We start from the raw sequence: 27,034 nt of genomic DNA on the forward strand, positions 1-27,034 counted from the left end.
GTTGATGTACTCTGTACCTTACCAGTTGAAGTTTCTCTCTATTTAAACGCTAATGCAAAAGGTTAACTGAAATAAGCTGAAATAAAATGCATTATGTCCTTCTCTTTACAGGCATCTGGGGTAGTGCTTTTACAATAATGCTTCAGCGAGTTCTAAACGAAGACCAGTCACCAACCGACACAGTCAAAAACATGAGCAACTCTGGCGACTTGAGACAAGAGTTGCGTAAGTAATTATTGTTTGGTCATTTGTTAAGTGGATTGAGACAAGTTCACATTCTACAAAGCTACAGCTTTCTCTCTTCTTTTCCTCAATAGAGACAGATGTTTCAAACGACCCCATTAGTGAGGACGAAGAAAGCGACGAAGAAATGGATCTCGGTGCCATGGATGAGAAGGATTCGAAAGATGAGGACTCTGAAGACCCAGGTTTCCTGAAGAGTATAGCGGAAAGCTTTGTGGAAAAAATATCTTTCCTGAAAACGCGATCTGGTCGAGCAGGCCTAGTGCACAACTTTTTACGCGGCCTTAAGTTAATGACCACCCCAGTCCCCTCGGCCGGTGAGTAACCTCGTTATTTCCTCATTCCTTTTTTATTTCTTATTTCTCTAGTTATTATTCAATCGTCTGAAATTTGCAGAGCGTACTTTAAAATTTTCATTGCAGCGTTGCATTCAATGCTTTGAGCTGCTGGGAAGCACTCTTTCATGTTGGACTACCTAGTATTGAGCCAAATGATCTCGTTATACCCCCTTACCAACGCAATACCACAGTTTCTTTGGAAACTTACCCACTTTACCAATAATACTACAATTTTTTTTCTTAGAAGCTAAAGAGGTCACTGACACCGCTGACCATTTAGCTGTTAAGGCTAAACGTATCTACTTGGTTGACAGCGGGCTCTTGTTCAATTCACCATATCCTCCTCTACTCAGACCTGAGCGAGATGTTGACATTTTCCTGTCATTTGACTTCAGTGCTCGAGAGAAGGACAACGAACTTTCTTTCAATGTAATTAGTTAGATCTCCTTTGTTTATCAATTTTTGAATTTTGACCAATCTTTTTGCACCCGTAAACTTTAGAATATTCTGTGTCCGGGTTTGAACTCGTGAGTTATAGAAAAGGTCTTTGCCTGCAGGTTCATTTTCATGTAACTTATATTTGAACCTTTCAGGAGCTGTATTTGGCAGAGCAATGGGCAAGAGAAAACAATTTGAAGTTTCCACCAATTAACGCCAAGGAACAGTTGCAAAAGGACGGAATCAAAGAATATTACGTGTTCACTGATCTCGCAGATCCGACCTGTCCGGTTGTAGTGCATTTCCCTCTTGTCAACAAAACTTTCAAGGAGCAGAGCAAACCAGGTTTCTGCGGAGATTTGATTCATTTCTATGTGCAAATTAGTGATTTGTCACAAGTTTCAAAGCTGCTTAAGCTTTTGCTTCCTTCCCCCAGAAAGCTTAAATCTTTGCACTAATTGCACCAGCAATCAATGACGGCTAAATGAATGTGATATTATTTCGCGGAATTACTTGTAGTCTTTCTTATGCGATACAGGTCCTTTCTTCTCCGAGAATCTGTGTTTACGTATCGGATTATACGAATTAGCGCTGACTGCTGTATATTGTTTTATCAGGAGTTCCACGAACGACTGCTGAGGAAAAGAAATTTGCAAACTTCTCCGTGTTTGAAGATCCCGATGACTATTACAGCACGTTCAATTTTCATTACCCCACAGAGCCGTTTGATCGTCTGTCAGCACTAACAGAATTCAACACTCTGTTAGGTAAACAGGCCATCATGGATGTCATAGCTGACTGTGTGAGGAAAAGACGCGGAAGGTAAACCGATCAACTGTCCGCGGCCGTACACAAATTTCGTGATTGTGGATGGCACGAGGAAGGACATACGTCAGGAACTTCAAATTTTTCAGTTATGGGATAAGAGTCGCGAAAATCGCTACTTTTAAAGTCTGGAGCTCATTGTACTCGGTGTATGTAAACGGAATAGAACTTATAAGCGTAACTGGGAATTAATTTAGCTCATCATTTTCATACACGACCACTATGCTTTACTTCTGTATTAAGTTGTTTGCTTTCGTATCTGACCTACGTTGAAGTGCGTGACGAAGGTTTTAGTGACGAGAAATTTTTAAAGGTGTGTCTAATCAACAAAAGTAAATCAGTAAATCATAGAAAATTAAATAAAGTAACAGAAAACTCACTGAAGAAATGTCGAGTGAAATTTCTTATTTATCGGAATTTCCCCACCCCCCATATTAAGCCTGGATAAAGCCGAATGAATCGAATTCAAACTTTACGACATCTACTCTGACAAATCGCGACAGATAATCGCAATACAGCAAAAAATATTTCATAAATATTTTGTCACAATCGTTCTCAATGCAAGACTGTCGATTTGAACAATTTCACACTTAAATTACCGGATTCTTTAGCACACTGACTGCAAGGACAACACAGAACTGAGATTGTCAAAACTAGACAATTGCGATATCGTTCATGATTTTTTTGAACCCGGAGACAAATCCTAAAATAATAGCATCAGGTAGAACCAAATTCTTTCATCCATTCTTCGTATTTCTTGATATCTGCATCAGACACAGATTTGGAAACTTTATTCAGAGCAAGACCAAAATCCTCCATATTGACGGGCAAATCCAGTTCTTCCTTTGGTAAATTTTTTATTTGCTCTGGAGTAAGGCCTCTAATGCGACGTCTCATCGCCATCATGGAAGCGTCCCTGTAAAAAGTACAGATTTCATGAATATCCTGGAAGAAAAAAACCTGAAAAGTGAAAAAAAATCTGTTAACAAAAATACTAATTGTTACCAACCGACAAACATTTGTGATGTCGGCTCCACTGTAGCCGTCCATCTTTTTGGCGATCTCCTCCAGAATAACATCTTCAGCCATGTTCACACCCCGTAAGTTGATCTTTAGTAACTCAAGGCGACCGATAGCTGAAAGAGGAAAAATAGTACGAGCGAAAAAAAAAAAAAAAACTCTCTTACCATAGGGAAGCGCAAACTGAGGTGCGCCGCCTTAGGTGCGTGTACTAAGGTTCTGTTTTAGTATCGCATGTCTCCTTCAGTTGAATTTGGTTTACACGCGTGTCAGACGGCATCTGAGTTGTGAAAGAATTACAGTGGAGTTTCGCTTTCTTGAACCTTCTTGAAGCTCAACACATTAAGGCAGAATGTGATTAAATACACAACCGGGACAAGGTCTCAAAGCCTACATGACGGGAGGTTTAGATATCTGGAGATGTGGTCAGAACATTACTATGGTTTAGATATCTGGAGATGTGGTCAGAACATTACTATGGTTAATAAAAAAAAGAATACAAAAGTTATGGTGAAGACGGGATGGTCTTTAAGAAAAGTGAAAAAACGAACAAACTTACAAACAACCTGACAAAAAATGTAGAGCTTAAGTTCTTCCAGTTAAAATGTGTACTGTGTCTGTCAACATCAAAAATATGGCAATATTTACAAATAACACGTAACAATTCAAAAAGTTAAATATTACAGCTTACTTTCAGGAAGTGGAATATAGATTCTTTTTTCCAGTCTCCTTCGCAGAGCTTCATCCAGATCCCAAGGGAAGTTTGTGGCAGCCAGAACCATGACTAGCTGAGGACCACTCTCTGCTGTGCCACCCCCAACACCTGAAAAAAAAAAAAAAAAAAAAAGCCATAAAAAGCAGTAGTTAGCAGCACTTGGTTGCAAAGGAATGGGTTTCAGGAACTCTTTCAATGGCCAAGAGTCTGTACATCTTCATTGCCACACAAACTACAACCAGGTGAAGCTCTTCCTAGGTCCCTCAAATTTCTGTTCTGACACCAATATGGTTCACATAAAAAAACCCCAAACTTCTTTTGGTCTCAGTGTAAAAAAAAAAAAGGGAAAATTCATCAAAGGAATGGGAAAACCTCTAAACTGAGACAGGGAGAGGGAGAGAGAGAAAGGGAGGGAGACAAGGAAAATATCTCAGAAAATATAAATTTTGAAGCAGAGTAGTTGTTAGGCAAACATAAACAGTTTCAAACGCTTCAAAAGTATTATTTTGGATGTAAATGAATGATTATGACATAGTACAAACAATTTCTAACTTTGAGTTTTTTTTTTCCCAAAAAGCAAAATAAGCTTTCTTCCATCTCTTTTTATCAAAGGTTTTTTTTTTTTGTCATACCTTAGGTTTAGTTTTGGAAAGTTTTTGCACATAATACTTGACTCACCATCCATCTGTATGAGCAGCTCTGACTTGACTCGTCTGCTAGCTTCATGTTCACTGTCTGAACCTCGCTTGCTGCAGATCGAGTCAATCTCATCAATAAAAATTGTACTTGGAGCATAAAATCGAGCCTGTAAAATACCAAAGTTCAAAATTAATTTTTCACAAGTTCCTTCTTAACTTACACCAAGTGTTTGAACACCCAATTAAAGAAGACTTCAATACTTAAGTTCAGTCTTCCTTACAAAATCATGTCCTTTCTATGAAATGATGCAGGAATTGGATATTTTTATATTACAGAAATACATTTTGAATGATCATGTCGAGTCTTTTTGCAGTAATATTGAAATACATCACCTTCTCTTACCATTTCAAACAGTAGCCTGACAAGTTTCTCAGATTCACCACGATACTTAGAAGTTAATGTTGAAGAGGTCACATTGAAGAATGTTGTACCACATTCTGTAGCTACAGCTTTTGCCAACATTGTTTTGCCAGTACCTGGGGGTCCAACCATGCATACACCCTAAAAAAAAAACAATCAAACAAGTAAAGGCAGTGGGCACAAGAAGAGCGGTGGCCTTACAACACATCTGTTGTTTCAACTTCTAATTCTGAACAAGCTCTTAGTTTTCCAGGTCTCCAGAATGGAACATTCTTCCTTGGCAAAAACAACCAACTGATTTTCATGGTATCTCATCTCCAAAAAATTATCAAGCTGAACATAGCAAATTTATTGATGGCAAAGACACCAGAAATAATGATCATAGTTTTTTTTACTTTCGGGGAAGCAGGGGGGGGGGGGGGGCAGGAGGAGGAAAGGGGGTCACAGATGGCTCACAGACAGTTGACAGATGATATTTGTGTACCTTCCAGGGACGGCGAATACCAGTAAAGTAATCTGGCATCAGAAGGGGAAGTACCACAGCCTCCTCCAACAGCTTTTTAGCTTCACTTAGTCCAGCAATGTCACTCCTTCATTAAAAATAGAAAAATATAGACAACTAAATAAAAAATAGTTACATCTGTTCAAGACTGAGGAGCAGTGATATATCAGGGTCAAATACTCTGAACACAAAACAAAGTTGGAATTCAAACAACTTTAAGGCTTGACTTACATTCCAATCCTATTACAGTAAACACCCTAAATTAAGAATCTAGTGGATTAAGAACCTCTTGGCAGAAATTTGCCATTTTAATACCCCTTTAAATAAGAACCTGTTTAGCCAAACATGATCAAGCAGGTTCTTATAATATGGGTTACAGCTAAATTACAGGATAAACAAACCGCAAGTTACTGACATACTGCATTTATTCACAGTTGTTGAGTTGATTATTTTCTTGTTACAGTAGTTGAAAGTTACAGTTATACAGCATTATATATAATTTTAGCTCGTATAAAGCTTATTTATTATTCTTATGATATATATGCAAAACAATGACAACTGTATCCCCCTCTTAGCAATTAAGAACCTAATTAAGAGCCTGTTTTGCCAAAATTACCAACAACTACCCCTTTAAACAAGAACCTTTTTTGCCAGACTGCCAAAAAATAAGGTCCTTATTTTCGGGTGTTTACTGTATTGAAGTACTTCTGGAGAATGAAAGAACATTACTTGGAATGCTTAAACAGTGATCTATTGTTTCTTGGTTAACTAATTGGGGTTTACTAATTAACCTTCAATAGTTACCCCAAAAATATGTCATGATCTGTAGCTGTAACAATCAACCAGTTACAAGTTATATTGTCACACTGTATACTGTCCCACTTATTCCAGGAAATACCTAATGAGAGCTGAGCTAACACCCTTACTTCATGTTACATGTATGCCAAAACACTAACACTAATTTAGCAATTTGCTGAAAAACATACCAGTGTACATTGGGATTTTTCTGTAAAATGTCTCGTTCCAAGGCCTCAACCAGGTCTTTATCATAACCACTCCCATCAAATCTCTTCTCACCATCACCATCTCCGTCACCTTTACCATCCTCCTGCACAAAATAGGTCGACTTTAATACTTTCATCTTTGCCCTGAAGGCCGCTATGAACTTAATCATTCTCAAACTTATACTCTCCTCTAAGAACTTCCCCATGATTAGGGCAATAATCTAACAGACATTGGGGAAAGAAGTGGCATTATTGCTGGCAACAAAAAATTTTTTTCCAGGAACAGCTAAGACAGCTATCAATTGTACCTTGGGTGAGCTCAAAGATCCCTAGAAAGTTTGAACATTCAGTTTCAATCCATAATTCATAACCATAGGTTACACTGCAAAGTTTTGCTTTATTTTCTTTAAAACAAAACATCAATGACAAAAACAAAAGACAAAATAATAAAAAATAGGAAAAACAGCAGACCATTTACTTTTTGTTCTTTCTTGGTCCCTCCTCTATCCTTGTCCCCCTTTGGCTGGCCACGCCCTCTGTCTGTAGGCCTTGCATCCCGAGATGGCTTGCTACTGGGTGCAGAAACTGGTTTGCGTCCTCCTCTATCTCCAGCTCGGTCTCGATCAGGACGCTTGCTTGGTGCTGCAGATGAGCGGCCCACTGATGGATTATAATCATCATTCTTTCTGACAACAGGTCGAGGAGCTGGCTTAGAGGGCCTATGGTGGAAACCAGTAATGAGTAGAACTTACAGGTTTATTTCAAACAACATATTTTTTAGGGGACAACATTGCTCACTGAAATGAGAAAAACTCTGTACTTTACAGCTCCGAGTGTGACTAATTTTAAAATCACTATTTGTCCTCCTAAACTCGTGAAAGGGTTACCAAAGAAGTTTTATTGTTCCAAAAAGGACACAGCTTAGGTTCAAAAATTAAAAAAGGAATGAATATCTATCTTTTGTGAATTAAGGGTTGATTTAGAGTAGGAATAATGACCTCCTCTTCTCTTATTTGCTTGTCCTTAACCATCACATTTCAAGTGACAGGCTGAGTATAAGGTTAGACTTTTTTTTTTTTTTTTTATCTTTTTCATGGTTCTCCTGTTATTTTATGGAATGACCCTAAGGTGATGTGGTAAATATCTAAACTTGATCTAGCCCATTGGGACACAGTTAATTTTATGACATTGTTTTATTTCCAGCATACCTGTTGTCTCTTTCTACTGGAGTAGGTGGTGGCCAAACATCAGGATCCCTGGTAGGCTCCTCTTCATGGGATCGTCGAGGTCCTCCAAAATGGACAGTGTCCTTCTTGAAATTTGCCAGTGTTTGATTGATTTCTTTAACTTGGTCATACTCTTTGACAATTGCTTGACGTACCTTATAATATCATAGAAATTTTACTAGCATAGTATAGTGAACATACACAAGAAGAAAGACCTTCAGAACCAAGTGATTAGGAATACAAATAAAGATTAAGGTCACAAAAAGAATCATTATATCAATCTAAAGAAGAGAAAAATTTCCAGTCTTAATTATGATGACACATCATTGCCTTGTCAGTCCAAATGATTGATCATTAATGCAAAAGCTACTTTTTTCATCCTTTTCATCTTGTTTTAGTTATGACCTCCTACTGTTGTGAGGAGAAACAGTTCTAGTTTCTAAATGTTCCTCTATAACAACAAAAGCTACCTGGTGCCATTCTTGTTTCATGATGGCATCATCTTTAAGCTGTTGAATGTGCCTTTGTATCTGCTGGATAACTCCTTGGTAGTACACCAGAGATGTGTCATAGTTGCCAAGGAGGGCATATTCACGTGCCATCTTTGCATTTTCACAGATTTCAGTGAGGCTCATCTTTACAAGAGGCCTGAAAAAATATACCACACTTCAATGTTGCAGTTATCAAAAGCTTACTAAAAACATCCACATCACAAAGCTTCCCCGGGGGTAAATCATGAGGTTGATTACTTTTGAATTCAAAAGTAACCTCTGACTGCTCCTTGCATTAACACCAACTGATGGGGTCATTCAAAATTAACCTGTTCAGTAAAAGGTAATTTGGTAGTAACAACTCAGTTGAAATTCAGTAAATGGCTTGAACCCGGAGGTAACATGTGAAAGTGTAGTGTGATTGTCCAGGTGAGTGTAGTCCTGAGAAGGACTGCTGTCGGTGGTAGTGACTGACATTTCGACAACCTGTGCTAAAGTCATCATCAGAGTCAAGTGAATAGTAGTTGTCAGCAACAACTATTCACTTGACTCTGACCATGACTTCAGCACAGGTTGTTGAAATGTCAGTCAGTACAACCGAAAACAGTCCTTCTCAGGACTACACTCACCCAGATGATCACACTACACTTTCAGTTTAAATTGTAAATTGACCACCATAAAAAGTTAAAAAGCTGACACTTCAGGCATTAGCCCTTCATCAGCTCTGAAGAAAGGCCAACGCTCAAAATGTCAGTTTTTAAGTCTTAAAGTGCACCTAAACCCCCAATTTTTTTTTGCTTAATGAAATAAGCGTATTTTTCAGAATATTTCTGTGAAAAAATTTTTTTATTTGCTCAAATCTTCAATTTTCTGTGCCCAGTCAAAATACACAAAATCAGCCACCATCTTGGTTCACGACCGAGTTTAAAGAGGAATGGTTCTAGCGGGTAATGTGACGTCAAATCGAGAACACGAAAGTCTGCATTTCACATATTTTCACTTGTTTGGGAAGGTTGTCGTCAATATTGTCCAAAATATACTAAATGTGTTGTAGGAGGATGTAGCAATGTGTGAAATTTGCAAGAGGGTATCACTCTTCATGCATTCCTCATACAACACACTTAGTCGGCATATTTCGGACAAAGAAGTGAAAATGTGTGAAATGCAGAAAAGAAAGTGAAAATGTGTGAAATGCAGAAAAGAAAGTGAAAATGTGTGAAATGCAGACTTTTGTGTTCTCGATTTGATGTCACATTACCCGCAAGAACCATTCCTCTTTAAACTCAGTCGTGAGCCAAGATGGTGGCCAATTTTCCGTATTTTGACTGGGCACAGAAAATTGAAGATTTGAGCAAATAAAAGAATTTTTGCACAGAATTACTCCAAAAAATATGCTTATTTCGTTAAGCGAAAAAAATTTTTGGGTTTAGGTGCACTTTAAATGATGGCTATTTTAGAATTTCAACTTAGTTGATAAAACCAAATTACCTTGTTACCCCCACCAATGCAGCACCACAGTTTCTTTAGAAACTTACCTCTTTGTTCTATAGAAGCCACCTTTAAATGTCTGCCAAGATATTCCAATTTTATTTAAATATATAATTGATTAACTTTCTTAAGTGTGACACACTCAGTAATAAAAATAAGACCGACAATTCCTCAACAGTAATTTTTTGATTTAGCCTCAGCAATTTTTCCTTCGATACATTTACGATTACACCGTCGTATTTAGTTAACTTGACTTTGTAGTTAAGCTTTACGTAAATGAGAATGGTTGAATCGACGCAATTTAACGCAAGGGAAAGTTAACCGCAAATAATGTAAAACAATAAAATATTAGGATGCAAGTCTGGGCGGACGGGACTAATGGAAGATTCTGTCAGGTTGCCAAATGTCTCAAACATGAACACCCTGTCTGAAAACTACGAAAGGACTCATGAAACATTCTTTGTCACTTCTGTGTCAGTATTCAAAGAAATCTGCCATAAGACTCACCCAAAATGTTGTGATCGAATGTTTCAATTTGTACAAACCCCAAGAGTACGTTTGAAATTGTAATACGAGCATGCTCATTTGGCGCCTGTTTCACATTGAATCATGGGATATGTATTGGGCCAACTCAAACAAATATGGCGGCTGTCACATGAGTGATTTCAACCTTGTTGTCTGTAAGGCAATTTTCAGCTTTCAAAGTGATTGTGAAGATCTCAAAAACAGAGGGAGAATTGTTTGGACCACGATCGTAATTTCCGAGTGTCTTCCAACTCATTATAGGAAAAAATTAGGATTGATCATCGCGAATGGATTCCACCTCCGCTGCGGCGAAAGAAGCAAAACCAAGTTGATATTTTAGGCAACTGATCGTGGCTTCGCACATTGTTTTCTAGAAGATTTAAAATGGACGAAGAAGACGATCTTCAACCCGATTCTCCTCCGGGATTTGTGGAAGAAATTGATAGTTCAGAACTAGAGCAAATTGAGGTAAAAGTATATTTGACTATCAAATTAACTTGAAAACATACCTGCACGAGCAATTTATTGGTCAAGTCATCGTGTGCTTTGACGGTGCTTTTAGAGGCGGAAGAGTTATAGATTAAATCGTAGTTATGAAATCTCAAAGAAAAGAGATTTGCATGTTTATTATGTAACTTACATTTCTTCCTTACTTATTTATCGTGAAGTAAATTATCTTGATTGAGTTAGCTCTTTAATTTTTACAACATTGCAACGGAAGCATTTCACTGTTTATTATTAGGCTCGCTGATCGCAGTGGAGGCCTGTAGACATCATTGTATAGTTTTAGAGCCAATTTTCCAGTTTTAGGTGTTACACAAAAAAACTCAGTCTCACGGCAGGGCATGTTGAGCCGCTGATAGTATTTTGGTTCCCGTCTTGAGGAAAGTACTATAAGGCATTGCTCTGTAGGTCCCTCTGGTGAGCTCTATGATTGGCTAGTCACTAGGAGTACATACTATTCTAATTCAGTTTCACTGAATTATTTTTGTTTGCATGAATACCAAAACACATGGTCTGTGTGTGATATTTGATAAAGCAGGTTACTAGGTAGGCAAGACTAAAGTCCTGATGTGGAAACATCAACACATGATTTTAACATGATTAAAGTCATTAGGGTGTAGTTTTTGAATAATCATCCCACATCATGGTTCATAACCGACAAATAAGGGGATACATAAAGCTAATTTGTAAAGGCAAAGTAAATCTTTGTGGAACAGATTTGATAAAAGAACCATTCTGTAATCAAAATGAGTTGAAGCTGACTGATTCAGAATATGTGGTTTGTTGGTTTTCTATTTTACATTGTCATATATTTGTCAGACTTTCATCTTTACTTCTACATGGTTGCCACAGGTCAGGAAAAAGTCAGGGAAAAATAAAATTTCTTTGAGGTCAGAGAATTTCACTTTGAGTTAGGGAAAATTTAAATTTTTGAAAGGAGTCAGATAAAAGTGAAATTTTTAAGTAAGTATAGGTGTTCATCTTCTCTTGGCCCTCTTCAGGATGAATGATGACACTTTCCTTTTGTGATGTCAGTGTTACTTGAGTAAATTTCTTAGCACAGTTGACAAATTCCTGACCAGCATATCCTTTCTTAACCCATTAATGGCCGCAGCTTTTGTGGAAAACTGTGTTTTGAAGCTAGTCCAGCAGATTTCGGGTCACTGTTGGGGTTTTAAAGGCTCGAACTTACCAAAAACCACTTGACAGCTCGTGCACTCGACGGCCTTTCGATCCAAATGCAAAATGGCGGCCTGAAAATCTCGGGCAAGCGCAGAGAGCAAAATTTCGACATAGTTTTTGGGTTGAAAAGTCGCGCCCCACTTACGACTTCTACTTTTCTCTCTTTCTCCTGCCCTTTTTTTCCCCTCTCCTTGCCTAAAGTTTCTCCTCACTTGCTGGAAATTGAGTAGGCTTCATTTTGGTGTAGAGATTTTTCAGAAACTACTCATTATTTTCAAAGCACATGCTCGGAAAGGTAGGTGGGTAGTGAAAGACGATCTTCGTGCAGATTTTCCAGTCAAAGTGACACGGTTTTTTGGCTATTTCTCCAATCTCCTCCACTCAATTGCGCTCATTCTGGTATCATCTGCAAGATATTTTCAACCCGTTCAAGTACATGCTCGAATTCGTGCTCCAGAGTTAAAATTGATGACGTCACAGGGCGTAGAAAGGGTGTGGGTCCCCATGGGCGCATACGGGCGCACTGGATGTTAATGGGTTAAAGGACTCTTCTTCCTTTCTTTGTTTCTTCAGTTTGTTATGCATCGGCTATATTTTCTACGGTATGAGCATTTTAGGTATAGAGGGGGTGAGGATGACAAATGATATATATTAGTAAATTATTAAGAGTAGATTCCTTTGATCTACCATTTACTCAAAATGCCAGATTAGCGACAGGTTATAGAGAGGCAACTGGCAACACCTTTATCACAGTTTTTATTTTAACATTTCATACTAAGATGGCGAGTGTTTCCAGTAGTTAGCTTATCGTTGACACTTAATTGACAGTTCAATAGCTATTTTTTTATAATCATGGGCAAAAGTGCCCGTGCCTTATTTTGTCAAAGTGCATGGCCTATAGGAAGCCCACTGTTGGTGGAAATACTACTGACAGTCTCTTAACAAATGATTTGCCTGCCTTTGAAGGGTTGTAATTTACCTTCATGTCTGAAATAAATGGAGTTTGTTTAACTGAAATTGCTTTTTCATGTTGCTTTACAGACAGTTGGAAGAGGTGCATTTGGGGTTGTTTCCAAGGCATTGTATAGACAGAAATTTGTTGTAGCTGTGAAGACAATTGAAACTGAAGCAGAAAAGAAAGCCTTTAGTGTTGAGGTAAATGAAACAGTTTCACTAAAAAAATTATATTGCATGTGTAATCTACTTAAAGTTACTGCAAAATTACTGTAATTGGATGTGGCCTACTGATATATACTGTTCTATTCCCATGGAGTGCTGTACATAGGGATTTTAATGGGATAGGAACCAAAGTATTTAAAAAAAAATACTTACAGATACCTTTTGTTGTCAATGGATGAGGTGAGATAAATTTGGCGGCATTTCTTTTCAACAGGTTCAACAGCTGTCTCGTATCAGTCATACAAATATCATCAAGTTGTATGGTGTCTGCACTACCCAGAATCCTGTAAGTTCTACTCTGCAAATTTATTAGTAGCCTTGAGTGAGGCAACTAGGAAAAACTGTAATCAAAATTCATCAGTTTCTGTATACTCTTTACAGGTATGTCTGGTCATGGAGTATGCTGAAGGAGGCTCACTTTACAACTGTAAGAATATCAATATGTGCATGGTATCACTGCTTGATAATATTAGGGTTTTAAACATATTCAGAGTTGAATATAAATCAGTTACATTTTCATACCCCTTCATTGTGTATTTCTGATAAATAATTTTGATAGAACTGAGTGGAGTCTAATTCAGTCTGCCATCATGCAAGTGATTACAAAGTTGTATGACCCCAAAGTGGTAATGTGATTTTTCAATCAGGAGTGTGATTAGTAATGGTTATAGGACTTACTGGAGTCCAAAATAGTGTGTAATCATACGTATGTCTTGAGTGATAGACAAAATCAGACAACCGCGAACTCTAATTACACTGTCCAATTACAAGCATGACATATACACTATCCTATTAGTATGTAATATGGGCTGGTTTTAACCAATCATGTTTGAGAATTTTGTTGTAGTTTTGAGAAATATCAGTCAAAAGAGAGTAAAATATTTGAAACCAAGGACAAACTTGAATCAGAACATAATAGCAAAACATATGAATTATGTAAGGCTAAGAGTCTGCAAGGAGGAATTTCCCTTTAACATTAAATTACATTTATGAGAAGGACAGAACAAGAAGACAAAAAGTGATCAAATAATGGCATGAAATATTGTTTAATTCATCACCTCTCTCTCAGGCCTAGAATTGTTATGAGAGAATTGAGAAGGGTTAATTTCAATCTGAGTTTTTTTCATTTTTGTTAAATCTCAGTACTTCATTGGCAACATTCTGCATCACGGTGTGCTCCGATTTACACAGCCTCTCATATGATGAGCTGGGCTCTCCAGTGTGCAAGAGGAGTAGAATATTTACATGGAATCAAACCCAAAGGAATCATCCACAGAGACCTCAAGCCCCCAAAGTATGGAAACTGAACAGTACACTGTGTTCTTATTGTTGTATTACATCACTTTTGTTCTTATTTAGCTAGTAGAGTAGAGTAGACATCTATATTTATACAGGATAACCCCTTCAGTGTAGTAAACACTGGTATCAACAGGGGTCCTGTTAACCACCCATCCCACCCCAGGGGAGGACATCCATCACACAGTAATCTCGTGCGTGGGAAATTAACGTCTCCTGCCCCTAACCCTGCAGGAGAAGGGACCTCCATTTATACTTCCCTATCCGAGAAGACTAGAATATCTAACCACTTCTTGATGTTATAGAAAGGTAGCATATTCTTCTCAATTATTTTAAGACCCTGAGTGTTGGTCCGGCTGGGGCTCGAACCCTCGACCTCCCGCACAACAGTCCAGCGCTCTATCCATTGAGCTAACCAGGAGCTTCCTAGTATTGGCAGTAAACAGTGAAACAAAGAGGCTGTTTGGAGCAAGCAGATGTTATAATCAATGGAAATGATCTTGGAATAAAATTAATGTATATTGTTGCCTAATTTCTTTTCTTGTTCTTTCAAGTTTGAAGTGTAATCATTATGAAAAATATTTGTTTTTTAGTTTATTGCTGACAAAATGTGGAACTGTTTTAAAGATCTGTGATTTTGGAACAGCTTGTGACATGAAAACATACATGACAAATAACAAGGGAAGTGCAGCATGGATGGCTCCTGAAGTGTTTGAAGGTAAGCACCTAACCAGTTTATTAGAACAGGTGGCTTCAGATTGTTAGTTTTACCTTTTCATGTGTTGCTGACAGCTGCAGCTGATTAACTGGTTTATTTCAGTTTGATTAATGTGATGTTGACTTTATGCAGGCAACAATTATACAGAGAAGTGTGACGTTTTCAGGTATGTGTTGGTCATAAAGTGGTGTTCACAAGTTTCTCTTTTTTAATTTCCCAGTAATCTATAAATAAATAAAACTACATCACCACTCCATCATGCTCAAAAAAATATAGTCAGACAGGTGTCTTTGCACCCAGCTGTTACCCCTTTCTAAAAAGTGGCCTACTCCAGCTGTTTTAAAAATTCAATAGAGAACTGTACCATAGTTAACAAAAAAAATTGCCAATTTTTTTAAGTATTTGTAGTAAAGAGTTATGTGTAACTGATAAGTGTTGGTGAATTAACAAAGGCATTCTGTTGGTTAGCTTTGGTATAATCCTTTGGGAGATGATTACTCGCCGCAAGCCCTATGAGGACATGTCGGGATTCAATGCTTTCAGAATAATGTGGGCTGTTCATAATGGTGCGTGAAATAAGTATTGTGTTTTATCATGAAAGCTAACAAGATAGTAGTGTGAAAAATATAACCTTGTGGATATTTTCCCCTTAAAACATTGGTGCTTTTAAAAGTATAACATTACTGTTTGGCAGTTTGTATAATTAATTGTTGTTGTTAAACAAAAAGAAGCTAATTTCATCTGTTTGCTTCTTGATCATTGTATTATTTTGTAGGAACAAGGCCTCCATTGATATCAAATATTCCAAAACCAATTGAAGATCTAATGACAAGGTAGGGGACAATTGAAAGAGATTTAATAGTTACTATTACTGTCACAGGTTTTGCAACACAATCTGTTCTTTAACATAATTTATATTTACGATTTTTAGTAAATCGTCCACTACGAACATAAATTGTATAATTATTGATATAACTAAGTTTATATGATATATTATAGTATATTACTTATAGAAGCTGTTTGTTTGGAAGCCAAAAAATATATACTATTAAATAATAGTGGTAGTGTTTTTGCTTTGGGAATTTAAAAAACTTATTGAAATTTGTAGAAACCTAATTATCTGAAACAATATACCTCTTTGTGTTAACTCAAGGCGAAATACTTCCTTACCAATTTGTTACAGTAACTATTATTTTTGAGTCCTCATTTATCTGTTATCATAAGGGACCTTAAGCAGTCAGGATGGCAAAGCCAAGGAAGACTTCAATTAAAAACTGAATTTCTACTCTTAGTTAGAATTTCAAAAATGGCTGCAGGAGCTTACTGTCTCATATGGCGCCATAGCTCAACTTCAGCATGACATATAAAAGTAGTGTTGAGTTCCAAATGGAAATTAAAATACAAATGAATAAAGGCTGATAGTTTTGAAAGAAACTGTTTGAAATTAAAATAATTTGCCATCGCGGTTTCGGTTTGCAGACGATGCAAATTTTGGCAATTTCACGTTGTTGTTTTGCATAGGATGGCTAAGAAATGTACAAAGTTTCAAAATGCACGTGCTGACCTATTGTTCTGCCAATTAGATCTCTTGTTTTTCCATGTCCTTGTTGCCGTCGCCGTCATGGTTGCTTGAGGTCCCTATTATCACTGTCACTGCTTATATTCATCAATCTTTACAATCTGTAGCTGCTGGGATAAGGTGCCGGCAAAGAGACCATCGTTCACAAGAATTGTTCACATGCTTCAACATTTAGTGCAAGTAAGAACAGAGTCCTATCAGGAAAAGTGTTGGTTTTGCTGTATTTGACACATTATTCCATTGCGTCATAGGAAGCAATGTTGGTGGTTTGTTATGGGTACAGTCTGTTCTCAGGGATGACCAAATAATTTATGCCAGGATATTGCTTCTAAAATTAATTAGGCTAAAATATGTTTTGTCCTTTTGTCTTTACTGCATTGCTATGCCAGTTACCTTAAAGCTAATATTCATATTCTTAAGTGATGATGAAACATGACTTTGTTTTGTTGGTGTCTTTGCCAAGAGATGAAGAATTGACAGATTAACTGGGAGTTCTACTAAGAATGAAAAATCTAATTCCAGAAAAAGCTAAGCTACACATAATTATTTAAAACTAATATCCTTTCACATTTGACATATTGCTCCATAGTTTGGCATTTTATCAGAACTTTGGATGATTGAAAACTTGAAAGGTTACAAGGGAAGGGGCTATGAAGACCTTCTGAACGAAGCTAAGCTTCTGATTTTATATGAACAGAGACTTCAGAACATAGCTACTCTCATGTTTAAAGTTAAGCATGGCATCTGCCCCACATACATATCAGATCTTTTTAATCTAAAAACCACCCGATGTAGCCTTGGGAACTCAGAATTCGTCATACCACGCTTCGATATTGTAAAGTACAGAAAGCATTCTAGTATCTTAGACCAACACTATGGCACTGCCTACCTCAGGGCACAAGAAATGCAAGCACTCTGAGTCATTTTAAGAAATTAGTAAGACAAATGGATCTCTCGAACTTAATTTATATAACAACGAATGTGGATGTGACTGTTTTCTCTACAGCTCGTAGAGACAAGAAATATTTTTTAATGGAATAGTATCGGTATAGTTTTATATCTTTCTTAATAGTAGAGTACAAGTATCTTAGAATTTCATTTTGTTTAGTATTTATTTAATATTTATTATTTTTGCTTTGTTACTGTGTCTCCAATAAGCAGGTATGCTAAAGTATTTTGACACAAAAATAAAGTTATTATTATTAATATTATCATTATTATTATCACTATTATTATTATTAACTTTCCAGATATTAGTAGGCTGTTAAATTGTTCTAAGATCAAATTGAAGTGCACAATTTAAAAGTAACTTGTTTTTCTGGACAGTTCTTTCCAGGTGCAGACACATGTCTTGTTTTTCCAGTTGGAACCTCAAGTACAAGCACAGATGAAAGCAGCGCAAGCTTAGATTTGTCTCTGCTGGGTTCTGAAATGGATCAAAATGGTCAGGAAATGTCCACACAAGGAAGCACACTAAGTGACACTGTCATTGGAATGAAGAGTCAGCCGTCTACTGAGAGTGATGAAGAAGGTTCCTATGAAATTGAGGATGAGGACAAAGTGGATGATGAAACTCCAGTCCCAGGAGAGTTAGAGGGTGAACCTCCTTTGGAGGTTGGATATGAGAGTCCTCAGCGTACAGCCTCTCCAACCATTACTATCTCCGTTGACAACAAGAGTCCCACGGCTCAGTTTGTGCGACAGCCATCCGATTCAGGAGGGCCCAGTCACAAGCCAGGAAAAGCTCCAGTAAGCCCTTTACCTGGGCCAGTTCCAGGTATTAATTTTGAGCCAATCAAAATCATTTCAGCATCAGCTTCTCCAAGCTCAAATTCTAGCTTGACGACCTCGTCTGCATTGCCATCTGAGGTGAGCCCAGTGAAGGCTTTAAGTCCAAGAATTTCTTATCCGCCAGTGAGTCCTGCTGTCAGTTCTGGTTACTATCCAAATTACACTTCAGACATCCCACCAAGTGGAGGGGTGCAGCAGGCACCATTTTACTCACCTGGAAGCCATATGTCTACAGCACCATCAACAGGGCAACCACTAATCTATTCTGAGGCTTCAGGATCTGGTTATCTGGGAGGTGCAACATCCCCATACAGATCTCCTAGTCCTATTCCACCAAATTATGGCCAGCAAGGGGCTTACCCACCCAACTCCATGTACCCCCCTGCTACTAGCTATGCCTTTCCTACACCAACCAGCACTGGTCCAATGCAAATGCCTGCACTAAGCACTGTGCCATCAGTGCCCAGAAACACTCCTGTGTCAGGATTTCGTACATCCCCTCCACCAGATGGTTTGGACTTGGAAGAGCTACGGCTGGCCCTACAGAATGATCTTGACCCCCCAGAACATGGTAAAAGAGTGCGCTTTAATTCCAGTGGTGCTTCCTCACAGGGATCTCATGCTGTGGGATCTGGATTTTCCAGTCCATCAAGTTCAGGAACTGGCAGTCCTTACCCAGACAGGAAGACAAGTTGGCCAGTGAGTTCCCCGCGCACACACAGCCATCCTCATCCTCATATGAACAGATCTGTGTCTTCTCCAGAAACGAAGTTCAGTGGAGAGAAAAGAAGCCCTTTAGCAAGGAGACGCGAACAAGGTTTGTTCTCATTATTCTTTTGGTAATAGTTTTGATGTGCGTAGTTTTATATATTATAGTAATAGTTATATAAATTAAGTTTTTCTTTTGTCCCAGATCAAACAGGTTTCCCAAGCATTTTACAGACTTTGGCTACCCATCTGCAGGTACTTAAATATGCAATATACTAGTATTATATGTCTACTTCATTTGAGGGTAAGGCATTTCATTTTAATGTATTTACTCCATCACTAATCTCTTCCTGGGACATTGGATTAGATATTTCCTTTTTTCAATGTGTTACTCTATAAACCAACAAAAATATGGTTACAGCCTAAGGCATCAGTATAAATGTCTTATAGAGTGATGGTACTGAATCTGTAAATGTGGCAGTCTGAGCTTTGAAGTTTTTAATTAAGAAGCTCTAATTTTGTTACAGTGAGTTGAGTCATTGTAAGTCATCCAGGTTAGAAACTTTGATTCTTTAACTCTCAGAAGGGATTAACATGTAACTTCTCTCTATATATAATATCCATAATTATCCAGCAAACAGGTAATGAGATTACTCAAACTTATTAGAAAAAAGTTTTCATCTTGATTTAACACAAAGTTCTCACAACTAATCTACAAGATAATCCGCAACAGCTGAAGCAGAGAGTTGACAATTAGATATTGGGAGTTCAAGGGTTAAAATGTTTTATCATTAGAACATGTATATACATGTACCACACAAGCCAATAGTACAAGATTTTTGTATATTGGCAGACAAAAACTAATTTTTTTGGTTTCTGAGTGGTAATACTAAAAGAATTATTCATCTCTGTGTCAATGAAAGTGGATATTAACCAGGCTGCTTTGTGGCCGGGTAAATATCCACCACTAGTCACCTCCACTTTGGTGAACAATTTTGATTGTTGTTGTTGTTGTGTTTCCCTGCAGCCCATTGCACCTAACCCTGCAATTCCAGAGTCACAAGCAATTTATGAAGAGCACATTAAGGTGGATATCTTTACATACCTGCAAAATGAACTTTTATTACAGAACTGATGGCTCTCTCAATAGACACTTGAGCTTAAAAGTGGAAAGATGTACCTACTGCTGTGTAGACCATGTGCTTTGGTACAAATGTACCCTAACACAGTCAACATCATGATACCAAAATGCATTTTCAGAAGAAGTTGTCTACAGGAAAAATTTTGTCAGAGAAATTTCTTGATTTACTTGTATTGGTACTTAACTGGGCAATCAAAGGTAAAAGAATAAAGGCTGGTAGTTTCTAAAGAAACTATTTGAGGCTGCGTCGGTGGGGGTAACGAAATAATTTGGATATATCAACAAAGTTGAAATGGTAAATTGGCCACCGTAACGATTACAAAGGCTGACGTTTCGAGCGTTAGCTCTTCGTCGTCGCTCTGATGAAGTGCTAACGCTTGAAACGTCAGCTTTTGTAATCGTTACAGTGGCCAATTTACCATTTCAACTTTGTTGATATATCCAAATTACAAAGGTAAAAGAGTTGCACTTAACATAAAAATGTGATAAAAATGTGAATATGGTTACCTTTTTTGTCTGAGTTGAAATTTTGTTTGATTTCAAATTTTTGTCAGGACTCATTGTATAATATTTGAAGGTATCTCTTTTTTCTTTTATCAATGGAAACTATAATTCCTCTTTGCAGCTTGCAAGAGATTACATCCAAGTTCAAACAGAAATGGCAGTGATTCTGCAAAAGAAGTAAGCTTTAAATTTATTTTACTTGGATATTGAAGGAGACTTTTTGTTATTAGATGTAAAACAGTTGTTAGTGTCACAAACATGTATGTCAAGTCCCACAAATTTACACCCCTCTTATGGCTTCTGGACCAGACACAACCCTTTTTATTATGCTGAATTATAAAATTACATAACAGCATGTGTAAGGAATGTGACTCCAAAAAATATATTTTGTGTTGCTGCACCATATACCCCTCTAGGATTGGCTTTCATTGTCTGTCCGGCCTCATTCCCAGACAATATTATTCATTAATAAAATTAACTGTTTTTGTTCTGACTTGTCCCACAGGCTTGAACTTGAAAAAGACTTGGAAGAATATGAGACAGAACAGCAAGTTAATGCTCAATATGTGGAGGAGTTTGCAATGTTGACTAGTGAAAAGGTCAGTTGCTATTTACAGTCTGTTTATTTTATAAAATAGACAGAATGATACCAGAAAAATGCTTAAAGAAAATAAAGAAATAAAAAACAGAAAGACTGACAGACAAGAAAAAAGACATGATTGAGCAACTTTGCACATACATCCTGTGTTTTCACAAACTTAATTGGTGACATTGAATTCACATTTTTTCTTGGTGCTTATAGTAAAAAGATCTTCAGTTTTACATAAATGAATAGATGTGATCACTATATATAGTCATAGTCGGAATGAATATCAATAATTGATGTCTTATTCTTATTGTTTACTCATATTTTTTTAGGAAAATCTCCTTTTGCTTCACAAAAATTTGAAGTCACAGTTAGAAGAAATGAAACGGCAGCCACCTGTGCTTTTACATGGTTGTCCACTAAGTGGCCAGTATATGTAACTGGCCACAGAATAAACACACAAATAGTGTACAGTATTCATAATAATTCAGATATCTGCAGTTAGTGAAGAATCTCATAAATTATGACCTTAATTTCAAAAGAAATAGAAAAGAAGGGTTTTTAGAAAAAAATTGCTTCCTTCTTCCTTCAGGTTATGAATGCTAAATTGCCAACCTTGCATAAACTTCATTAACTAATTGAAATTCTAGGAATGGTCACAGAAAACTGTCCCACATGAGATTGTTTAATATATCCAAAGTATGGTTGCAGATGTTATCCACCCATAGCATTATTTTCTAACCATACCTTATGTCTGTGGATTGCCTACCTTTAACATAATTGCACAGCATGTTTTTCAATGAACATTTTCAATTTTAAAGTCTGTTCTTCATAATAATTTACTGACATCTAAATTAGTGTCAGCTTCCTTCAATGTTGCTTTGTGTAGGGAAAAGATGGAACAAAGTTTTATTTGAAGGACAAAGTATGGTATATTTAGAATTTTTATAAGGTGATCTTTTGTTACCTATATGTATTTTTTCATTCACACAAGCTACCTCTGCCATGATATAGGATCAATTCAATATTTTTCCTCCACTTCATTTTATGAGTAACAATTTTGTCTTTTATTGGTGCTGCAACTTGAATGGAATCAGGAACCATTTTAGATCAGCTAAAATATTTTCCAACCACTTTATTCAATAAGTTTTAATTACGATTTATCTGTTATTAGTGCTGTAATTTGGATGGAAGTGGGAATCATTTTAGCTTTGTTATGCAGTCATTCTTACTTGTAAATTACCTAAACAAAGAGACATTCATTGGAATGCAACTTGTTCTGATGTTACCTCTGGAAAAAAAAAAGTAGTTACACAGCACAACCTTTAGTACATAATGTAGTACAGTAAAATTGATGATTGTATTCTTTGTAATTGATGTAGTTTATTTAGTCAATGGAGTCAAGTGACAATGATGAATTTTCGAAAACTAGACGTGGCAAACAGTTTGTTGCATGAGTAGTTAATAATTCACTTAACAGTGATGGATTTAGTTATCAACTTAAAGTTAAGTTGACACATTTTAAGTAAAATCATCTTTTTGATGAATAACTTTCTAGAATGAAAACAAGTTTTAAGTTTAATAATGCTTTTTACCACTGTACAAGAATAATAAATAGGTACAAAAGATAAAGGAAAGCAGTAGGGGGAAACTGGACTCCCATCTAAAACTGCTCTCCAAGTTTCAAGATAATAAAATAAAAAGAAAATAATGTCTAATGCATAACCACACATCTTGATCAAAAAGAAAATGAAGGAACTACTCTGTTTTAACAATAAAATCAAAATATAGTAGATTATCATAAATAATACAATAATTAATAATACAAAACAACTAAGTAGGAAGATAATTAAATAATCAATTTTTAAAGATATTTAAACTGGGACCTGACATAACAGAATTAGGTAACGAGTTCCAGCCATTAATGTAACGGTCAAAAAAATGAGAATTTAAAATAGTTTGTCCTTGCTGCCCTGGGTCTGATTTTAAAATCATGGTTACTTCTAGTTCTGGTCGGGCCAGTCAGATCAATATATCTAGTATAGTCCCCATCACAAGAGCCATGAATTATCTTGTAAAGCTGAACCAAGCAAAGATATTTTCTTTCGAGCTTCAATGTTGACCAGTTCAGTTAGCCTTTCAGAGGAAGATTTGACTGATCCACAAATCAATTGAGTAGCATGACGCTGGAGGGATTCAATACTGTGAATGTGTGTAACCAAATGTGTGTTCCACACTGGCAGGCACATTCAAGAATAGGACAAAACTAGAACATTAAAGGCTGTTTTTACTGCCACAGGATCTTTGGACCCAAACGTTCTCCTTATTAAACCTAACACTCGATTTGCCTTGCCCACGATGTAGTTGATATGGGAGTCCCACCTCAATGAAGATACTTCTTTGAAATAAAATGTTGTTACTAGTTTACTTTTTGAGTGTTGTAAGTTACTTAACCTTCATGTACCTGTACCCTTCCCTTGAGGTGAATCACAAGGGAGTCACACGAAAACCCTAGCACTTATCAGTTCAATGATGTTGATTGCCCTTTTGATTTAACTTCGTAGGGTGGGTGGGATCAGAAGCAGGTAATTTGGAAGGAGAGCTCCCCCAGACAGCTGTTGTTCATGCTCGTTTGTTGGCCAACACTTAATAATTTACCTATTTAAAAAAAGTTCAATTAAAAATTATGCAAGCATTAAATTAACAATTGCCGTCAGTTTCTACAATCATTGTACTTTCCTGCCTGAATGCTACACAAGTTTTCTAAGGCTCTGTATGGTACAACGGGAGGTACTAACAGTGCACACATTTTCCATCCTGTCATACATGGTAATACGCTCATATTGAGACATAAATTAGGGGTTTGACTCGTAGTTTGTGCATTGTTATGTTCTACATTTTATTCATAATCCTTTCAAAATTCAAGAACTGCTTTTTAATTCAAAGGAGGGTATATTTGTGCCAAAATTAAACAAGATGAGTGATGTTCCTACTTGGGAGTTCTGTGAAATTGATTTGAAAGAGTATAATCACTGATAATCAAGGTGACTGAAGTTCTTCAGCAGCCTGATGGCACAGTAGGGAAAATTTGAGAGGCAAAAAGCTACCAAGACCCTGTAATGTTGCATTGGTCATCTTGTTTTAAGACAACATCACTCTATAGCATATCCAACTCAGGGAGCTGTGACTGCAACATTTCTATCACAAATCATTGAAGCCCAAGCATCTCCTTGATTCTCAATAAGTTAATTGCTGCAATGTTCCTAGCTTGATCTGCGCCAGTTTGTAGAATATTATCTACATAAGCCACATCCTTTCGAATCCTGTTGACATTATCCTGCACAGGAGTTAACTTGCTTACAACTAGCTCTGTGAGGTCAGCTTTAAAAATACTCTTGCATTTTTCCATGTTCTGATATTTCTCACACACAGCTTGAGTTGTTAACCCACTGAGGTCAGAGTAAATGTTAATCAGATTTGATATAGCTGGTCTTGCTTTTGGATCATAACTGATGTGATCTTCAGAGTCCGTTACTGCTTTTTGAATCTTTTTCTGGATGAGGTCTGCAGGATCAGCTAATTCAATTCTTGACATTTCATTAGGATCGGATTTGCTCATTTTTTTGCTGCCATCACGTAAACTCATCACTCGAGGACACTTGTCTGTTGAAAATAATACAGTGTCAGCTTCCTAGGTATTTTATGAAAAAATTGAAAAGTAAGTGTAAGGTGTGAGTAATAAAAATAACATGAAAATATCTGAACTACCACAAAAAAAAAAAGAACAAGTCTTTCTTGATGCCTTTGCATGCCAATTACTTTTTCAGGAGAGTAACCTTTGAATGTCGGACAAGTACTTAGTTAAACCTCTCATAGCCTTTTACATGTAACACTAAAGATCTGATTTCTAAATCTTTATTCAGATACCATACAAAGGAGAGAATTGATACCCTAATACCCTTTCATAAATTCAGATATGGGGTCTTCTGAGGAGAAATTATTGAACAAACTGCTATGTTTGAGGATGACTGGAAGAAAGCCAACAGAACAAGTGAAACCTTTCAAAGTGCCACAAATTTAAATTTTTTTATTTTCCACCCTAGAAAATAAAACTACATGTAACTTTCCAAGGTGTTAGAGCTCCACTTAAAATAAAATTACTTTCCAACTAGCATACCACAGATGAAGTAACGTGAGTTACAAATACCTAAAATGCTCTTAGGGAAAGGGAAAAAGTTTCCATATGTGTTATTAAACTGACGACACAGTTCTTTAGCAAGTTCCAAGTGCTGCGCCTGATCTTCACCAATAGGGACATGAGTTGCCCTTGAAAAAAAAAATTGTTCTATTTTTCAATAAAGAAATACCATCCTCCAACAGCTAAGTTAAAAATCCAAGTTTTGTGCTATTCAGAGAGACTCACTTGTACAAAAGAATATCAGCTGCCATTAGCACAGGATATGAATATAATCCCAAACAACTTTTTTCTCTGTTTTCACTTGCTTTGGTCTAAAATAAGGAGCCAAACACACAAGGAAATAAATTAACATTTCAAATAAACCCAATATAAAACTTTCTGACAACCCTTCTTCACATACTTCCCCATAATATTTAAAGGAACAAGCCACTCCACTACAGACTCGTAAAAATGGCAGCAAAAAAAAAACTGTTGTACATTAAATATTTTGGAATTAAAATACTTCAGTTTTGCCATTATGGTTACCTTCCACTGATGCATACGATTTAAGAACCCTGTAGGAGTCATGCATCCCAAAATCCAACTAAGCTCTAAATGTTGTGAGACCTTGAGAAAAAATTTAAAAAAAATACAAATTATGCTCAAGTTTAGTGTTTTGCAAAACAAGTTTTTTTTTTTTAACCAGCTGATTAAAAACAAATTCATTGTTGCCTGAGACTTTTCCTTATGTATCAGGTTTTGAGAGGGGAACTGAAAATGAAAAAATAGCCAAGAAAATGAGACTAGTTACTGGTAATAAAGCAGTATTCAAGTCAAAGAGGAACCATGTGGTTCACAGGTTACCCAACAAATAGGGTTACTGATTCATCTGTCCTAAAAATTCAGTAAAGGTCTAGGGAATTCACCTGAGACTGCTGGAAGAGGATACTTTTCTCCGGATTCACTCCACAAGCCAATAAATACACAGCCATATTTCTGATACTCTGTCTCAGCTTCACAGGATTTTGTGGAATGGTGATGGAATGTAAATCTACGATGCTGTATAGGACCATGTCCTCTTCTCCATGTTGTAATGAGACCCAGTTCCTTATTGCTCCTAAATAGTTTCCAATGTGCATTGTTCCAGTGGGTTGGATTCCAGAAAAAATCACTTTCCTTACCTGGTAGTCCTGTGAAAATAAGATGGAAGGTATATATACTTCACCCATGTCTCCTTTCATCTTCACATTTAGTTTTAGATGGTAAGTGGAATAATGCATTTCAATCGAATCATTTTTTCTTCTTCACTCTGGACTATTTATGATGGAGAAGGAATGGGGTGGGGTGGGAAAGGGGGGGGAAGGAGATTGTTCGGGAGGGAGGGGTTGGGGAGGATAACAATGCGATGACTTGCATTTGGTTTCATAATCCTGTCTAATTTACATGTGACTTCGCTTGTGAATGACTGGTACAAGTTAAGCGTGTGTGGCGAATTTCATCCTCAGTTTTTCAATAAGCTTCGTAAACTTATCACTGGGGTATTAGAGGGAAAATTTCTTACATCAACCTGAGAACTGAGGTGCCTCCAAAGCAAATATTTTGGTGTCCTCATTACAAGTAGAGAGCGAGAAAAAATTCTCCAACAAAGCGCCATGATTTAGGGGGTCTGCTGACAACCGTCAAAGGAGAAACTAAATAGTTTTCAGAATCTACCGCGTCTCGTCCGCCTTATTAGATGTTTGTTGTAATTCAGTAGACTGGGAACTAACAGCCTATGACGTCATAGCATGGGATG

General features: G+C 36.9%; 4 protein-coding genes across 7 annotated transcripts in view; 2 read left to right on the top strand and 2 right to left on the bottom strand.

Annotated features, from left to right (window-relative positions):
* LOC111323105 (cytosolic phospholipase A2) overlaps nt 1–3,309 on the top strand; it is a 19,202-nt gene extending 15,893 nt beyond the window's left edge. For both annotated transcript variants that reach the window (XM_088730409.1, XM_022926399.2), the window contains exons 11-15: nt 112–225; nt 318–560; nt 826–1,010; nt 1,175–1,364; nt 1,637–3,309. In XM_088730409.1, coding sequence (XP_088586535.1) covers nt 112–225; nt 318–560; nt 826–1,010; nt 1,175–1,364; nt 1,637–1,845 — 941 coding nt within the window. In that variant the 3' untranslated portion in view covers nt 1,846–3,309. The remainder of the gene's footprint in view (nt 1–111; nt 226–317; nt 561–825; nt 1,011–1,174; nt 1,365–1,636) is intronic.
* LOC111323113 (katanin p60 ATPase-containing subunit A-like 1) lies at nt 2,300–9,964 on the bottom strand. Its single transcript, XM_088730412.1, has 11 exons — nt 9,857–9,964; nt 7,841–8,018; nt 7,353–7,525; nt 6,623–6,863; nt 6,127–6,248; nt 5,123–5,228; nt 4,621–4,779; nt 4,258–4,384; nt 3,556–3,687; nt 2,854–2,980; nt 2,300–2,760 (listed from the first exon to the last, which is right to left on the bottom strand). The coding sequence occupies exons 2-11, from the start codon at nt 8,003–8,005 to the stop codon at nt 2,562–2,564; spliced, it is 1,551 nt and encodes a 516-aa protein (XP_088586538.1). The 5' UTR covers nt 8,006–8,018; nt 9,857–9,964; the 3' UTR covers nt 2,300–2,561.
* Nucleotides 9,965–9,972: 8 nt separating this feature from the next.
* On the top strand, nt 9,973–23,489 carry LOC111322555 (uncharacterized). Of its 2 annotated transcripts, none has more exons than XM_022925682.2 (16): nt 9,973–10,342; nt 12,602–12,715; nt 12,954–13,025; nt 13,121–13,166; nt 13,883–14,033; nt 14,629–14,753; nt 14,886–14,919; nt 15,222–15,319; nt 15,529–15,586; nt 16,440–16,512; nt 17,659–18,940; nt 19,037–19,086; nt 19,859–19,918; nt 20,598–20,653; nt 20,982–21,075; nt 21,395–23,489. In XM_022925682.2, the coding sequence occupies exons 1-16, from the start codon at nt 10,259–10,261 to the stop codon at nt 21,500–21,502; spliced, it is 2,505 nt and encodes an 834-aa protein (XP_022781417.2). In that variant the 5' UTR covers nt 9,973–10,258; the 3' UTR covers nt 21,503–23,489. The 2 variants fall into 2 exon arrangements, with proteins under 2 accessions (XP_022781417.2, XP_088586534.1); XM_088730408.1 differs by lacking the exon at nt 9,973–10,342 and adding an exon at nt 11,007–11,156.
* Nucleotides 22,614–26,995, bottom strand: LOC111322566 (tryptophan--tRNA ligase, mitochondrial). Of its 2 annotated transcripts, none has more exons than XM_022925700.2 (6): nt 26,807–26,995; nt 26,166–26,429; nt 25,786–25,866; nt 25,486–25,571; nt 25,270–25,388; nt 22,614–24,725 (listed from the first exon to the last, which is right to left on the bottom strand). In XM_022925700.2, exons 1-6 carry the CDS (start codon nt 26,891–26,893, stop codon nt 24,271–24,273), a joined length of 1,092 nt encoding a protein of 363 aa, XP_022781435.2. In that variant the 5' UTR covers nt 26,894–26,995; the 3' UTR covers nt 22,614–24,270. The 2 variants fall into 2 exon arrangements, with proteins under 2 accessions (XP_022781435.2, XP_022781428.2); XM_022925693.2 differs by having other exon boundaries at nt 26,801–26,995.
* Between the last annotated feature and the right edge of the window lie 39 nt (nt 26,996–27,034).

The sequence above is a fragment of the Stylophora pistillata genome, chromosome 8, assembly GCF_964205215.1.
Source record: "Stylophora pistillata chromosome 8, jaStyPist1.2, whole genome shotgun sequence".
Taxonomy (NCBI): Eukaryota; Metazoa; Cnidaria; class Anthozoa; order Scleractinia; family Pocilloporidae; genus Stylophora; species Stylophora pistillata.